At 42.2% G+C, this 16,700-nt stretch overlaps 1 protein-coding gene across 1 annotated transcript in view; it reads left to right on the top strand.

Moving 5' to 3' along the window:
* The window catches only part of NIPA1 (NIPA magnesium transporter 1), a 44,112-nt gene extending 27,631 nt beyond the window's left edge, over positions 1-16,481 (top strand). Inside the window, exons 3-5 of the mRNA XM_047772207.1 lie at positions 961-1,051; positions 8,699-8,859; positions 10,811-16,481. Coding sequence (XP_047628163.1) covers positions 961-1,051; positions 8,699-8,859; positions 10,811-11,322 — 764 coding nt within the window. The 3' untranslated portion in view covers positions 11,323-16,481. The remainder of the gene's footprint in view (positions 1-960; positions 1,052-8,698; positions 8,860-10,810) is intronic.
* Positions 16,482-16,700: the final 219 nt, after the last annotated feature.

Raw genomic sequence — 16,700 nt, 5'->3', positions numbered from 1 at the left:
AGCCACTGCCCTACACCACAGCCACAGCAACACCAGATTCAAGCTGCATCTACGACCTATACCACAGCTCATGGCAATGCCAGATCCTTAATACACTGAGCAATCCCAGGGATTGAACCTGTGTTCTCATAGATGCTGGTCAGATTCGTTTCCACTGAGCCACGATAGGAACTCCATACACATTGTCTTTTAGGCAAGAAATTTACTAGCAGGTGTTGAGTCATTGAAAAACTTATGTTTTCTTGGGAGTTCCCGTCGTGGCGCAGTGGTTAACGAATCTCACTAGGAACCATGAGGTTTCGGGTTCAGTCCCTGCCCTTGCTCAGTGGGTTAACGATCTGGCGTTGCCGTGAGCTGTGGTGTAGGTTGCAGACGCGGCTCGGATCCTGTGTTGCTGTGGCTCTGGCTTAGGCCGGAGGCTACAGGTCCGATTTGACCCCTAGCCTGGGAACCTCCATATGCCACGGGAGCGGCCCTAGAAATGGCAAAAAGACAAAAAGACAAAAAAAAAAAAGAAAAACTTATGTTTTCTATCTGGATGCAGCCCCAGGCATAGGCCTGTGCAGGCAGTAGTGTTTCCACTTGAGTTGCCATCAGAGTGTCACTGGAATAGATCTCAGGCCACTTGAAGGGACATGGAAAGCCCTACACAACCTGTCCTAAAACAAGGGTGTGCTAGAAGGAGAGCGGAAATGTTCTCTGTGTTGCACCCACTGTCAGTCACTACCTGTTAGATTGGGAGTTTCCATAGAGCATTGAAATTTCTACCCTAACAAATTGAGCCAGTGACTATGGAGCCTGCTTTCCTCTTCCCTCAGGACTAAAACAAGCAATATTTCCTCCTCACTGATAATGGAGAAGTAACCCTTTCAGAGCGGAGTCTTACAGAGTTTTACTCTGTGATGAATGCTCGAAGAGAGTTTTATAATTTCAGTGATGTCCTTGTGATTCTCTTGACAGTGGCTGTTGGCCAGATTGGAAACTTCCTGGCTTACACGGCGGTCCCCACAGTCCTGGTGACTCCTCTTGGTGCCCTTGGAGTGCCGTTTGGGTGAGAGCTGGGATTCTGTTTTGGTTTTTAATGCGTAGTTTAAGGATATGGAAACTTTTTATTTTATTTTATTTTATTTATTTTTGTCTTTTTAAGGCCACACCCGCAGCATATGGAAGTTCCCAGGCTATAGAGTTCGAACCAGAGCTGCAGCTGCCAGCCTACATCACAGCCACAGCAACCTGGGATCCAAGCCGCGTCTGCAACCTGCACCACAGCTCACAGTAACGCTGGATCCTTAACTCACTGAGTGAGGCCAGGGATCGAACCTGCATCCTCATGGATACTAGTCGGGTTTGTTACCACTGAGCCACAGCAGGAACTCTGAAAACTTTTCATTTTAAATGATTCTGTTAAAATCAAAAAAGTAAAATTGTAACCGAAGCTAGGTCTTCAGCATTACATGTCACGTGGTTTAATTTTACCCCTTCAGATTTAGTTATATGAATTACTAACTCTCTCTTCAGCATAGGCTTTAGTATATTTCATGTCCTAACTTACTCTTGGAAATCAGTGACTGTGACGCCATCACTCTCCTGGTTTTTGCTTTGGAAGACTTACTTCCTAGAGACTAGAGTCTTTCCAGCTCCTTGGCAAGTGATTCTGAGAAATCAGTAAGCAAAACCAGTCAGTTGGTGTTTTATTTGGGTGCCTCAAGAAATTATGGAGGTCGGGACAGAGGACACATGGGCTCAATGGGTGTGATTCCTCTTGTGAACCTATTTATATTGTTTTACTGTTGAAGAAATCATTAATAAACAGAGATAGGATAGAAGCAAAATATAATCCAAGTTTCTAACTGATTGATTACATTGGTATTCTGCTGATTCTAGACAGACCTCCAAATCCTTGCAGAGGAGTATGTCTGTGGTGGATGTATTGGATGCATTTAATTGTGTAACTTAAAGTCACTTGGGCTTTAAGTTTCTATGGCCTAAAAAGCACAAAAAAGATTTGCACACGTGAACCTTTGAGGATGTGTTTGTAGTACATTGTTCTAATCTAGATGTAGGCCTGATATCACATGTGGCTCAGCATCATTTGGCACTTTGGATGGTTCTGAAGAGCTTGGATTCATGGTTGGTGCTCTCACTAGGGAATCACTACTTCAGCTTCTCAGAGCCCAGCCTCACTCTCTGTTTCCTGAAAAATAATCAGGCAAATAAACAGTCCAGCCCTGTGACCTTTGCACATTTAATGTGCATATACTAAAAGGCCTTGCTCCTTTCTTGATTAATTTCCAAAGAACTGTCTGTTCTCATGGACTTTGGCAATTATGTCTCCTCACCAGAAATGTTCACTGCTTCAAGGCTTTGGGAGATGTTTCCCAAAGGAATGTGTGAGGTGGCATTATGGATAAAAGAGTGCTTTCAACTAAGGATCTCAAAGATTTTTTAAAAAAGAAGAAAATTAAAATTAGTTTCAAAAAAACAAAGATGTCTATACATGTATATATGTGTATATCTTTTAAAAGAAGTTATCTTTTTTTTTTTTTTCTTTTTTAGGCCTGCACCTGCGATATATGGACGTTCCCAGGCTAAGAGTCAAATCAAAGCTACAGCTGCTGGCCTGGGCCACAGCCGCAGCCAGCTCCGGATCCAAGCCACGTCTGCGACCCACACCACAGCTTATGGCAACACTGGATCCTTAACCCACTGAGGGAGGCCAGGGATCATACCTGCATTCTCATGAATATTATTCGAGTTTGTTACCACTGAGCCACAACAGGAACTCCCAGAAATGGGATGAGGTTGCTAGAATTACATAGAGAAAGAAATGAAAAGTATGTGGCCCCTGGAAAAAGATGTTTATGTGGCAGTGAAAGAGAACAGAGAGCCCCCAAATAGATCTACTTTCACTGTAGTGGTTTAATATATAATAAATTAATCATCATGTTATAGTAGTTTTAAAGAAGTTTTTTTAAAAAATTATTTGGAATTAATTTCCAAGTTACAGAAAACTTAAAAGGTTAAGAATAATCAAAGCGGGGTCCATGTGCCCCTCACCCAGACAAATTGATTGGCATTCTTTCACACTTCCTCCCTCGTTTTGTTTCTCTATATTAAAGTTTTTTAAACTTGATGCTGTTGATATTTGGAGATAATTCTGTTTTGGGAGCTGACCTGTGCTTTGCAGGGTGTTTAGGAGCATCCATGGACTCCACCCAGCAGATGCCACTAGCTCCCCCTCCTCAAAAATGTCTCCAGGCATAAGCAAGTGTCCCTTTGTGGAGCAAATCACCCCTGTTGAGAAGCACTGTTCTAGTATGAATGTTGTGTTTGTTTTGTTTTGTGAACCTTTTTGATCCATATGAGAATGATCCTTTACCCTTAAACACTTTGACTTGTATTTCCTAAGACTAGACATCCTCTTCATAAGAGTAGTACAGTCATCAATTTTTGAGAAATTTAACACTGTATCAGAAATGTATCTTTCTAATCTGCCTTCCCTATTCCAATTTTTTTTTTTTTGTCTTTGCCATTTCTTGGGCCGCTCCCGCGGCATATGGAGGTTCCCAGGCTAGGAGTCTAATCGGAGCTGTAGCTGCCAGCCTACGCCAGAGCCAGAGCAATGCAGGATCCGAGCCGAGTCTGCAATCTACACCACAGCTCACGGCAACGCCAGATCGTTAACCCACTGAGCAAGGGCAGGAACTGAACCCGCAACCTCATGGTTCCTAGTCGGATTCATTAACCACTGCGCCACGACGGGAACTCCTCCTATTCCAATATTCTTAATTGACCCATTATGCCATTATTCTATATCATTATCCTTTATACCATCATTTTCCTTCTAAGGCAAGATCCAATTTAGTATCAGGAGCTGCATTTGGTTGTCATACCTCCAGTTTAAAAGAGAGGGGTTTTTGTTGTTTGTTTGTTTTGTTTTAATAACTACACTTTGGGAAACTGGTAAATAATTTATAGGAACATCAGTTTAAATCCTAATCATAACATCATCAAAATATGATCTAGATGAATTAAGCATTATATACAGGATGGCCATCATGTGTGAAATAGAAACATACAACATTGCATGGTTTGTTGATACTACATTGAGTGCTTCATTTTTGTGATGACATTATGTGATATGTTGATGTGTGCTGTCCCACTCAGCAATGCAGAGTGTGCTATGTCAAGCTGCAGTGAACCCAGTGGGTTAACTAGCATCTCCGTGGATACCTACCCAAGTATCTGTGTTATGTAGCTACATATAATTTATGTCTCTAATTTTCCCTGAACAAACCTTCATCTCTAGTACAACCCAGGGTAAGTCATGTTGAGATTTGTAAAAGAGGAAAAAAAAAGCTTAGGTATGTATCTAGAGTTTATGGCCCGTGCATATCAGAAAACTACTTTAATGTGTTTCAGATTGTAGAAGGATAAGAAGTTTCAAACATTTGAAGCCATAAAAATGAAAAGGTTGGAGTTCCTGCTGTGATGCAATGGGTTAAGAATCCAACTGCACTGGCTTGGGTTGCTGTGGAGGCTTGGGTTTGATCCGTGGCCCAGAACAGTGGGGTAAAGGATCTGGCATTGCTGCAGCTGTGGCATAGGTAGAAGCTGCAGCGTAGGTCACAGCTGAGGCTCGGATTCAATCCCTAGCCTAGGAGCTTCCATATGCCAAGGGTGTGACCATTAAAAAAGAAAGAAAGAAAAGTTTAATTTTATACAATAAAATAAAGTAAGTTTTCTACAATAAAACATAACATAAAAAGATTTCAACAAATATGACAATAACTAAATTGATATAAAGAATATCTTAAATTGACCAAAATAATATAAAAATCTCAATAGATAAAATGACAAAAGACAAAAGTGATTCTATACATAGGAAAATTAATTCCACAGTGTTAAACCTCATTTCAATAAAATGCACTAATCAAACAAAATACACACCATGTATGTATATATATATATATGTATATATATATATATATATGAAATTAAAACATCACACTGTAATGATTCACATAATGCAGAAGAAAGCAGTAAATAAAGAATAGGGAACAAAAAAGACATGAAGGAGTTCCTGTCGTGGCTCAGCAGGAACGCAGGTTCGATCCCTGGCCTTGCTCAGTGGGTTAAGGATCCGGCGTTGCCGTGAGCTGTGGTGTAGGTTGCAGACACAGCTGAGATCCCACGTTGCTGTGGCTATGGTGTAGGCCGGCAGCTACAGCTACAGTTCAACTCCTAGCCTGGGAACTTCCATACGCCATGGGTGCAGCCCTAAAAAGACAGAAAACAAATAAGAGGTAAGTATTGGCGAGGGTGTAGGGAGAAGGGAGCCCTTGCGCACTGCTTGTGCACTATTCGATTCTTCACTCATCCGTTAATGGTTGCCTTGAGTTGCCTCCACATTTTAGCTATCGTGAATAATACTGCTATGAACTTGAGTATACAGATTTATCTTCAAGACCTTGCTGTCAATTGTGCAGCACACTTTTTGTTTCCCATTACTATGCATTCATTAAAATAGTTTATTGACTTTCTTTTGACATTGTTTCTTTCCTTCTCTGTCCATTGCCTTTTCTCTTTTCTTTTTATAATGACCACATATGGAAGTTCCCAAGCTAGGGGCTGAATTGGAGCTACAGCTGCTGGCCTGTGTCACAACGACAGTAACGCTAGATCTCTGCAACCCACACTGCAGCTTGCTGCAACACCGGATCATTAACCCATTGAGCAAAGCCAGGGATTGAACCTGCATCTTCATGGATATTAGCTGGGTTCTTAACCTGCTGAGCCGCAACAGGAATTCCTATTGTCTTTTTTTCATCACACGGCTCCTAATTTCACCCTCCCAACCCTGCCCCACTCCCCAACAACTTCTTCAGAGTGAGGATGCTGCTCTTCTGTGTTGTGGCCCTGATGCTGTCATGTACCTTGTGCCTCTACCTCAGGCCAGCTCTCTGGGTAGATGTGTGATTAGTTCTGTAGATTATTTAACTTAGGGGGTGGCCAACTTTTTCTGTAAAGGGCCGGATAGTAAATATTTTAGACTTTGTAGGCCCTGTGGTCTCCTTTGTAGCTGCTCACCTCTTCCACTGTGGTGAAAAGTAGCCACAGATCAGACTAACTGCGTGGACATGGCTGTGTTCCAATAAATTATTTACAAAGACAGGCGGAGGGCTGGATTGGGCCTTCAGCTATAGTCTGTTGACTCTTGATTTAAGTCCAAAGGCTATGTGTTTTTCACTTAATCTCAGCTCAGAAGGTGGCAGGCTCTAGTTGCTGCAGTGCAGGAAGAGCGAGGAGGGAAGGTTTTGTGTGCAGGCAGTTGGTGATTTCCTCCTCAAGCCTGGAGAGGCTTGTTAGGTATATGTCCCTGTTCCAGCTGCCCTGGGTTTGTGCATTCATGGGGGGCGGCAAGGGCTAGTTCTCCATGCGTTACTCAGAAGGTAAGTAGTTGCCCAGATCCTTTTTCCCTGTGTCCTTAAATGACATGATGCTTTACTGACCATGTGTCTCCTGTCTTTAAACTTGATGCTCTAGGAGTTCCCGCTGTGGCTCAGTGGTTAATGAGTCTAACTAGCATCCATGAGAATGCTGGTTCAATTCCTGGCCTTGCTTAGTGGGTTGATGATCCAGCGTTGCCGTGAGCTGTGGGATAGGTCGCAGACACGGCTAAAATCTGGCGTTGCTGTGGCTGTGGTGTAGACCGGCAGCTACAGCTCCAATCCATCCCTCAGCCGGGGACCCTCCATATGCTGCTGGAGTGGCCCTAAAAAGTAAAAAAAAAAAAAATTAAAAAATAAACTTGATGCTCTAACATCTGTCCTACATGCGTGTGCCACCTGCACCGTGTACTGAACAATCCAGTAGTGTGCCTGAGTCACCTTGCCTTGGCTTCTGTGTCCCTTGGCACCCCTCTGCCCCTCAGGAGTTCTTCCCTTGCTCAGGCATGCATTTCATATCTAAGCCAATAGACCCAGAACCCACACCCCAACTGCCTCCTTTAGCAGACTCTCTCCCCCCTGCCCTTATCTCCCCAGAATCAGGTAACAGCCAGCTTGGGACAGCCCCCGTGCCTAAAAGCCCACTGAAGTATTCACACTAAATTGCTTATGCTGCCTCCCACATTCCTTCCCTCACAAACCACAGTAAAGACTCTGGCCACAGTCCCCCACCAACCCCCACCCAGTGCCTCTTTGCTGATCATGGTGCTTCCCTGTGTGGTCCTGCCTGGGGTGCTCTGACCCCTCATCTTAGAAACTGAATAATAAACTTTTTTCAATGGCATCTGTTTACTGATCTGTTAGCCTTACTACCCCTCAAATTTTCTGTTAATTGCTCTCTAACTACTGTTTAATTTGTCCTCTGGAATAAGACTAAGAGTGGAATGAGAGATGAGTGGGCCGCATGGTCCAGCATTACCCCTGCCCCTGTCTTCCATGCATGGCAGCTCCTTTCCCACTTGGCATAGGCCCCCACATCATCCCAGCCTGACTCCAGCCCACCTCTTGTTCTCGGCGCTTCCCTCTCACCTGGTTTCCACCTTGCCACGCAGCTGTGAGGAGCGCCTTAATTTAATGCACAGTTTTATATTCTCATATCCTGTGTGGTTTCTTTCAGTGATGTTGCTTATTTTCCCCATCTACACTGCTCAGGCTTGTGGAGGACCAGGCTGTCTAGGGCCAGAGACAAAGTGGTCCATGGCTTCAAATTTTGTTGGCTTTGTGGCCTTGGGTTCAGTGCTGATCCTTTCTGAGGCTGTTTCCTTATCTGTGAAATGAGGATGAATGGAAGTAGTCTTGTATTGTATATTCTATATACAAGTCTGGTATACCTTCCCCATGGATTTTCATGTTCCCTGAATGCCTTTGGCATAGATAGTAGCAAAATGACGAAGACCCATCTCATGATTTAGAAAAAGCCCAAGTTTCCCAGTTCAAGTTATATACTGATGTTATACAGAGAAGTAAGAAACATTATTATCAACCTTAAGAATATAGATATTTTAAGAGAAATGCTTTTTTTTTTGCTTAAAAAGTAATGTGATCGCATTTTAAAAGTTTCCATATTAGAGAAGAGAAAAATAATCACCCATACTTCTACCATAATGCAATTACTATGAGCGTTTTGATTTTTTCTTATTTATGCACTTTCTCAATTTATTTTAACTTAAATGTTTTGATCGTGAATTACTTGTAATTATTTTAGCAGTTCTCATATCCTACTTTCCTACTTAACAGCTCTGTTGGCCTGTTTGCTTTTAAAAATACGTAGGCAACATTTTTATTTTTGGTCAATCATAACACTTATTTTTTTACCCTGGTATATTTCATACCTACTGAAATAGTATAATATAGTGGTATGAGTTGAATATCATTAATGACGTACTGGAATTGGTATGAAAATGATATTTCTATTGAATTCAGGAGTTCTCTGGTGGGCTGAGGATCCAGCGTTGTCACTGCTGTGGTGCTGGTTGGATCCCTGGCCCAGAACCTTCTGCCTCTTGTGAGCGGGGCCAAAAGAAAAGAAAGAAATTGCAACTTCAGTAAATTCTTTCTGCTCTTAAAAACTAAATTAAAAATAAAATGTGACTATAAAGAAAATGTAGCTTTAATAAAATATCTGCAATTAGTAAAAACATCAGATAGTTTGATTAAATCTGTAATAATTTTTTTATTTTAAATTGAAGGTCCATTTTAGCTTCTTACCTTCTGAAAGAAAAGCTCAACATCTTGGGCAAGTTGGGGTGTCTGCTAAGCTGTGCGGGTTCTGTCGTGCTGATTATCCACTCCCCGAAATCTGAGAGTGTGACCACTCAGGCTGAGCTGGAGGAGAAGCTGACCAACCCAGGTAACTCGGGGGTAGCCCTGCCAGAGAGCTTGCCACCTCCAGCATGGTCCCCCTGAGTGGAGCTGCACCCTCCACCCAGTTGTGGTCTGTCCTCCAGCCCTTGGTTCCTCTTCACTCATCACCAAGCCTCTGCCTGGGACCTGCTGTCCTGGCCCCTCTGCTGCCTCCTGAGACCCGGAACTTGTGCATTGATGCCATTCCTATCCACCCACCTCCATGGCAACTGGTCCATGGCCCCTCCGATCTCCCTCTGACCTTGTTCCCACGTTCCTGCTGTCCGTGCAGCAGACACCAGTCCTGCAGGGTCAGCCCTAGGCCACACCACTCGGGACCACCATGTGTCTGGCCCTCCTCGGTGAGTCTCTTAGATGTGGAGCTCTGTGAGAGCCTAGGCCTGATTTCAGTTCATCTTAGAGCCCTCCCAGAGCCCTCTTAGAGCATATATTTTTTGACGTAATTTCTATCTTTCGTTTTTTTGATAAGTGCAATCACCCCTCCAAGTCTCCCACCCCCACCATGAGCGAAAACCAAGCTATTGCACACTCAGGCCCAGCTGCTTTTCCCAGAAAGAAGCCTGCACACTTGCATTCCAACAACTTCTGATTTTTTCACAAACAGCCTGCTCTTGGGCAGTATTTTCCATGTGCCCATGCTGGTCTCTGTCCTCCACTACCCCTTCCCCAGTTTATAGGTCAGGCTCTCAGGCAGCTGTAGCGTTTTCCTGAATCCTCGTCTGCAGCAGAGCCCCATAGTTCTTTTCCTTACCCTTGGGGAAGAGGGAACTCCCATCACCTGCTTGCTGGTCCACATGCTGTTCCCAGGCCCAGTGCCTGTCACCCTCTTTACAAGGAGGGAACAAAATTCATGGAAAATACAACTTCCTTGTACGTATACTAGCAGCCAACCTAACACTCCAAGGACAGTACTTTGAAACAACATAAAATGCTCAGGTATAATTACATGCGAAGATATATTAGAGCCAGCAGACCCCACACCATATGTGGAGCTGCTGAGAATCTTGCAGGTGCGAAACAGACTGACGTGGAAGTGTGGTGTTATTGGCTCGAACACTTTGGGTTTCGCCATCAGCAGTGGGATCTTCTGAAATGGAGAATAACTCTTGAAGTTGTAAAAAATTCAATGGATATTAAATCCTTGCCAAATTAGTTTTATACACAAAACAGGTTCTAGGCTCTGATTATTATACACATTTTTCTCACTTTCCTGTCCAAGGCAGTATTCCAAAGTTGTGAGAACAGGATGATATTTCATTGTGTGGACCTGTATGCACATCCCAGGGCCCCTGGCCTCTGCCCACAGTGTGCAGCCCCCAGTCCCTCCAACAGCAACAGATACTCCCACAGTTTTCTTATATGTTCTTTAAGCCCCCACATGTTTCCCCCCACTTCTCCAAGCATCTGCGTTGACATTTATTGTTAGAAAAATATTACTAATTGGGAGTTCCCATCATGGCACAGAGGAAACGTGGCACTAGGAACCATGAGGTTGCGGGTTTGATCCCTGGCCTCACTCAGTGGGTTAAGGATCCGCTGTGGCTCTGAGCTGTGGTGTAGGTCACAGACGCAGCTCGGATCCCACATTGCTGTGGCTGTGGTGTAGGCCGGCAGCTGTAGATCTGATTAGACTCCTAGCCTGGGAATCTCCATATGCTGCAGATACAGCCCTAAAAAAAAGCAAAAAAAAAAATTACTAATTGAAAGTACTATTTTATTGACATGTAATCCTGTAGGAGCTATGAAAGTTTTAATGGTGAAAATAATGATGGGAATCATTTTCGTGGCGTGAGTTCAGTGGATCTGGTAAAGTCCACCCGGAGCAGTAGGGTGTCATGGCAGCAGTGGCAGGGGCAATGGTGGGATGCATGGTGTGGGCTGCGCTGCTGCCCGCCTCCCCCCACATCCCAAGTAACTGTGCACCCTCTGTCTTGCAGTGTTTGTGGGCTATCTGTGCATCGTGCTGCTCATGCTGCTGCTGCTCATCTTCTGGATCGCGCCGGCCCATGGGCCCACCAACATCATGGTCTACATCAGCATCTGCTCCTTGCTGGGGAGTTTCACTGTGCCTTCCACCAAGGGCATTGGGCTGGCAGCCCAAGACATCTTCCACAACAACCCGTCTAGCCAGCGGGCCCTCTGCCTATGCCTGGTGCTCCTGGCCGTGCTTGGCTGCAGCATCATCGTCCAGTTCAGGTACATCAACAAGGCGCTCGAGTGCTTCGACTCCTCCGTTTTTGGGGCCATCTACTACGTTGTGTTCACCACTCTGGTCTTGCTGGCCTCAGCCATCCTCTTCCGGGAGTGGAGCAACGTGGGTCTGGTGGACTTCTTGGGCATGGCCTGCGGGTTCACCACTGTCTCTGTCGGGATTGTCCTCATACAGGTGTTCAAAGAGTTCAACTTCAACCTTGGGGAGATGAACAAATCTAATGTGAAAACAGACTAGGACATAATGGGTTGGATGGCTTGAGGAACAGGAAGTGGAGGTGGTTTCTGGTCCTGATTTGATGTGAAGCAGAAGAGACTGTAAATGGCTGGTGGCAGAGTTGCCTGTGTGTTAATGGATGGGCTGGTGGAGAGTGCAGACGTATCGCTTCGCACCGGGGTGGAGCCCAGCCCTCTGCACTCTGCTCAAGGGTTGCCTGGGTGGGCATCACCCTCTCTGATGAGAGGAATCTCATGTTCATTGCCATTAACCTGGAAGCTTTCATGAATACTCTTTGCTTTTAAAACATTTCAACATTATTTAAATAGAAAATAAAGAAGGGCCTTTTCTGATTAGTCTTTGCAGGGAAACAGATACCCTTACTTAGAAGCTTACTTTGGAAGTGGGAGAAATTGTCTTGAAGACTGGCTCTACAGTAAATGTGTCTGTAGTTTTGTTACTTTGCATTAAGCATGTATAACATTCATGTGTCTCATCCAAATAGGAGAAATATACATTTAATTTGTTTTTAATCCTCTGATGAGCTGACTCTCCCACCCCTGACTCCAAGACATTTTAATTGCAAATAGAGAAGAGTAAATGGACATGATGCAGTGTTCCATTTGCAGGATGATTTTCAATAGCTCAAATCAATTTCAGTGCCTTTATCACTTGAACTATTCACTTAATTTAATTTGACTATTACTATGTGTATGTTCTCTTAGATTAGAGTAATGCCGCTTCCTTGTTTATACTTTAATATTTCATTCTTCAAAATAAAAATGTTGAGAGAAGTTAGAAATTATGGTATATCCATTCATTGGAAGAGAGTCAAGACTAAAGACACATTAGAGTAAATTGACCCTTTCAGCATGTAGTTATAGCCCAGTTAAAGACAGTTGACTTAAGTAGCATGAGGTATTTTATTTGCATTTCGTCTGATGTAACTAGGATCCAGTATTTAAAATACCCATGTTCTCTTTCTGTAAGCATTGGGGCCCCTGAGAAGAAATAAATTATTTAACTTGATAATAAGGCTGTTAAATGAGAGAATAACTGTTCAGTAGCACATTACAAGTTTCCTGTAATTGAGGAACAAGTTAAGAGACGCAATTAAGCTTAGGCTAATTTCTACAAATTCGAACACACTTAGTTTTCAAAAGGATTTCTAGCAAAAATGAAAATAGTTTAGCCACCTCCCTGTTGTTTGAGATGGCAGAGCACCCTACAGTTCCCACTCAGCCTCTCATTAAACTTCTGAGATGCAAAATAGCCATTAATTATTCCAGTATTTGGAACAAAGAGGTCATTCGTCCATCTGTAGTAACCTATGTGTATTAAATGGGAACAAAGCACAAAGTTAAGCCAGTGTTTCATCAAGATTTCATGTACTTCACGTGCAATGTCTTATCTAAATAGAGAACTAGGCCAAGTTGAAAGATGGGATTGGGTAAAATAGATTTAGTGAAGTGGAACAGGAAATTTAATAATACCCAATTAAAGATACTAAGGAATGTCAACAGGAAAAAAAAAAAACTGCGTTTTTCAGACAAAAAGTACATTTCTAAAAGTACATTTTTAATAGTCCCTAAAGTGTTGAACAACGTGACTAAATAAAAAGATAGTTTAACATAGGGCAGAAAACACCATTATGAATTAAAAGTACATGTGATAATCATAGGTTGTCAATGACTTGTGGACTAACAGAAGCAAGATTATTTGAATTAAAAAAAATCTTACAGTAACTGATAGTTAATAAATGCTGAAAACAATCCATTACTCTTTTAGTCAGCTCTTTGAACGTTTGTTTTCTGTCATCAGTATTTTTAGGAATGCAGGCCTTAATTTATTGAACTGAATTTTCTGGAAATATAATGTAGCAGTATTGATATATTTTTAGGCACAAAAATAGTTTCCTTGGTAGGTAGTTTAAGATGTTCAAAGAATACATGTGGCTATTTAACGAGAAAGTTTATGTGTCATGGAAATTGCCATATTTATTTTGTTAGAGTTTACATGTGAAGCTTAGTTGATTTAAACGCACCTTTTGGTGTTCCTTATTATAGTTAATCCACGATTTTCCCTAGATACTTAGAGGTGATATTTTCTGGATTATCTCCCTGTGATTTTTTGAGAGTAAAGCAAAATCTCAAAAGTATTAATAGCTTGTCTTCTCTTCTAGGTGAGGTGTCCCATAACAGTTAGACTCTCCCAGGTATACTCTGTATAGCAGATTAATTTTGTAGGGTATTACAGCTTTCCTTCCATCAGAACAAAGTTCATATCATCTGTTGTATTCCAAATGTGTGCCTCTAGCCTCAAAGTGATTGACATGACCATTAGTCTAACAGCCTTATTTTCAAGTTTAACACAGAGCATATAACTTCTGACTTAATAGTAACTATTTTTACAAAGTCACGTTCTTATAATTGATTTGGAATTGCAAAAAATAAAAGCTTCAAAGGAGAGGGCCCAGAGCGGGGATAGGTCTTATATTGATCTTTCCAAAAGTAAATACATAGAAAACATTTTTATTACCATGCTATTCTTTGGGTTTTATCTTCGCTAAAACTAAGGACAAAATACTCACTGTCTGCTTGTTTTCCAGCCTCCTGTAAAATCATGTGTTTGTGATCACAACTTGCAGAGTTACTTTGATATATACTTAAATAGGCCATTTCTTTTCTCTCCTACTTGGACAATGCCTTATTTTCTCTTCTGAATCTTGCATTTAAAAAGTGTTTCTTGTTCTGTTCAGTGATCAAGTGTAGGGCCTATTAAGAAGTCTAACCCAAACCCAGCACCAAGACCACCCTGGATGTTTTGCTGTTCTGCAGGTCTGCTCCACCTCTGCAGAGAAGGATCTGGGGGAAGGGCAGTCTGCTACCTGCCACATGGGGAGCAAAAACTGCCCACAGCTGGGACTTCAGGGAGGGATTGTTGCTCAGATGTCATTGTGGTCTTTTCACATTAGAACATCAGTGAGATACATTTTGCTGCTCTTGGTTCAGCAATACAAGAAATAGTCTTTTAAGTCCTACTTTTCAAGCCAGTTTGTCATATGCAGTTTCATTTCCAGAAGTTCATTCCAGCAGTAGTAGATTGGTCTTTGGGTTTCATGTCTGGTGGAAGAGAGTGCTGTTGAAGTGTGTGGTCACTCCTCATCTTCCTTCTCCTTGGACTGCTCAGCTCTTTATAAATACCGTGCTCACTTCTAGAGGCCAGTTCCTAGACATATGTAAAGTGCTTGAGATACGCTGTCTCCAGGCATGGATAAGTATTTCAGTCTGCAGAGACTGAGGCGTTGATCACAGGCCACTGCCATGCTGCCTAATTCTTGTTGGGAGATGATAACCTCTCTTTTCTAAGCTGCTCAGCTAACCCAGAAGAGCAGTCTACAGAGCTCTGCCCGTCGCTTTGTTGATGCCTACTGGATCATGACTTAGGCTTCCTGGGACTGAGTAGGAACCTGGAAAGAGAAGAACTTCAGTTTAGATCTGTTCATGACTGTCTGATTGGCTCCAGTGGTTTGAAGAAGTTGTCTTTACTGTGTCTGACACTAAGAAAGTAGTTCACCATCTTTAGCAGGATTAGATGGAATCTTGGTGTTCTGCCTTCTCAGGGACCAAAAATGTAACATTAACTCCTTAGCATTGACCTTCCTCCCTAGGACATGTCTGTGTTAGTTTTTCATATGTTTTGCTCATAGTCATAGCGAGAGGTCTGATAACTTGAGCTGGGAAGAGAATAGATCAGTTTGCACACCAGTCACACCATAAAATGGTTTATCATTATAAAATACCTCAACTTTCTGTGTTCCTCACTTCCACCTCACAGTTGTACTGGTGATGAATTTAAAGGCTCTGTCCTTTAGCTTATAGGTGATTTTTCACATCTGGCCAGATTCTTATACCTCCATTATATACTTGAAAAGATTAAGAATTATAGGAATGGGAACAAGAATTTGGCCTACTCTCACTACTCATATGTTTTCATACACATTTCTCACATGCTCTTAAATGCAACAAAAGAATTATATTTTAAGAAAATGTAACTTGGCGTTACATCAAAAAAATACCGTCTCGTAAAAGGGGATATTCAGTAGAACAGTGATCATGTAAATAAACATCTATCTCAAATGTACCCAATGTGATTAATAAGCATAGTCTAGGGCCCAGAGCTTGAGCCAGGGAGGATTTATTTGTTTTTTTCTCTATTTTTCCGTGAATTGTGCAACTATAGGTGAGTCACTTAACCTTTCTGTGCCTCAGTTTCTCTACCTCTAAAGGGTGGGATGGGTCTCCAAACCTACTGTGTTAGCGTGCTCGCACGTTCAGGTGGGCAGGTAGCCTCAGACTGGAGCGCGTGTGCAGGACTGCTCTGGAGCGATGCACTGGGCGCCATGTCTTCTCAGGACTGTGCCACAGACACGCAGCTTCGAGCCCTGAGAAAGCGAAGGAAGCACTGGCTGTAAAGTTTGCACGATTCCATGAAGCTTTAATTTTCCTTTTTTTGTTTTAAAAGGAAGGGTTTTTTATATTCTGTTGTAAAATATGGAAATTAAACAGGGACTGAGAAAAGCTCCACTGAGAGACCACGTTCTGACGGTGTGATGAGCTTCTCTGACGTTCTGCAAAGGTTTATGTTCTGCAGAAGATTCAGTGACCTGTGAACCAGATTGATTCTGTTTTGTTGAATTTGTAATGAATGATGCGGAACTTTCTGCTTCCAAGTGGCTCAATCCTGACCTTGAACTACCTGACACCAGGTGAATGTCAGGAACTCCCAAACCACTAGTGCCAAAGGGTCACATTGAAAAGTTCAGAATAGTTCTTTTATCTGTCAGACTGTAATAATTCCCCCCCCACCCTCGTATCAGTGTTTTTGCACTTGGAAATATTTAAGGGTACTGTGTTTTTGCCTTTTTAAATGATAACTATTACTTTCTTGTAAAATGGAATATAATTGTTACAGAGAGGAACAAAACTGGATAAAGAAAATGTAAAGTGTTGATTGGTTACATAAAATTTTTGTCACGTAAATGTATCAGGGGAGCTTCCACTTAGCATATTCACACACATTTGTCAATGATTAAGACTTGCTTATATTTTGCTTTATAGCAGTAGTCATTAGCATGTTGTAACTGCCTTATGTAAATAAAAAGGCTATTTATTAAGTTTTCCAATACTATTTATTAATCTGTATGTGTTTTAAAATAAAATAACTTATTTCTAGCTGAACACTTGTTGCTTTTTTTGCCTTTACATGAAATGTTTGTGTAGTCTCAGGTTCCATATTATCCTAATTCCTCAGTCAAATGCTTCCCATTTTCTTTGTAGAAACAAACAGCCCAGGTCCCCATCGTGCTATAGAAACTGTCCACCTGTGCATATCTTAGG

The sequence above is a fragment of the Phacochoerus africanus genome, chromosome 3 (assembly GCF_016906955.1).
Source record: "Phacochoerus africanus isolate WHEZ1 chromosome 3, ROS_Pafr_v1, whole genome shotgun sequence".
Taxonomy (NCBI): domain Eukaryota; kingdom Metazoa; phylum Chordata; class Mammalia; order Artiodactyla; family Suidae; genus Phacochoerus; species Phacochoerus africanus.
This window is presented reverse-complemented; position numbering and strand designations above follow the sequence as displayed.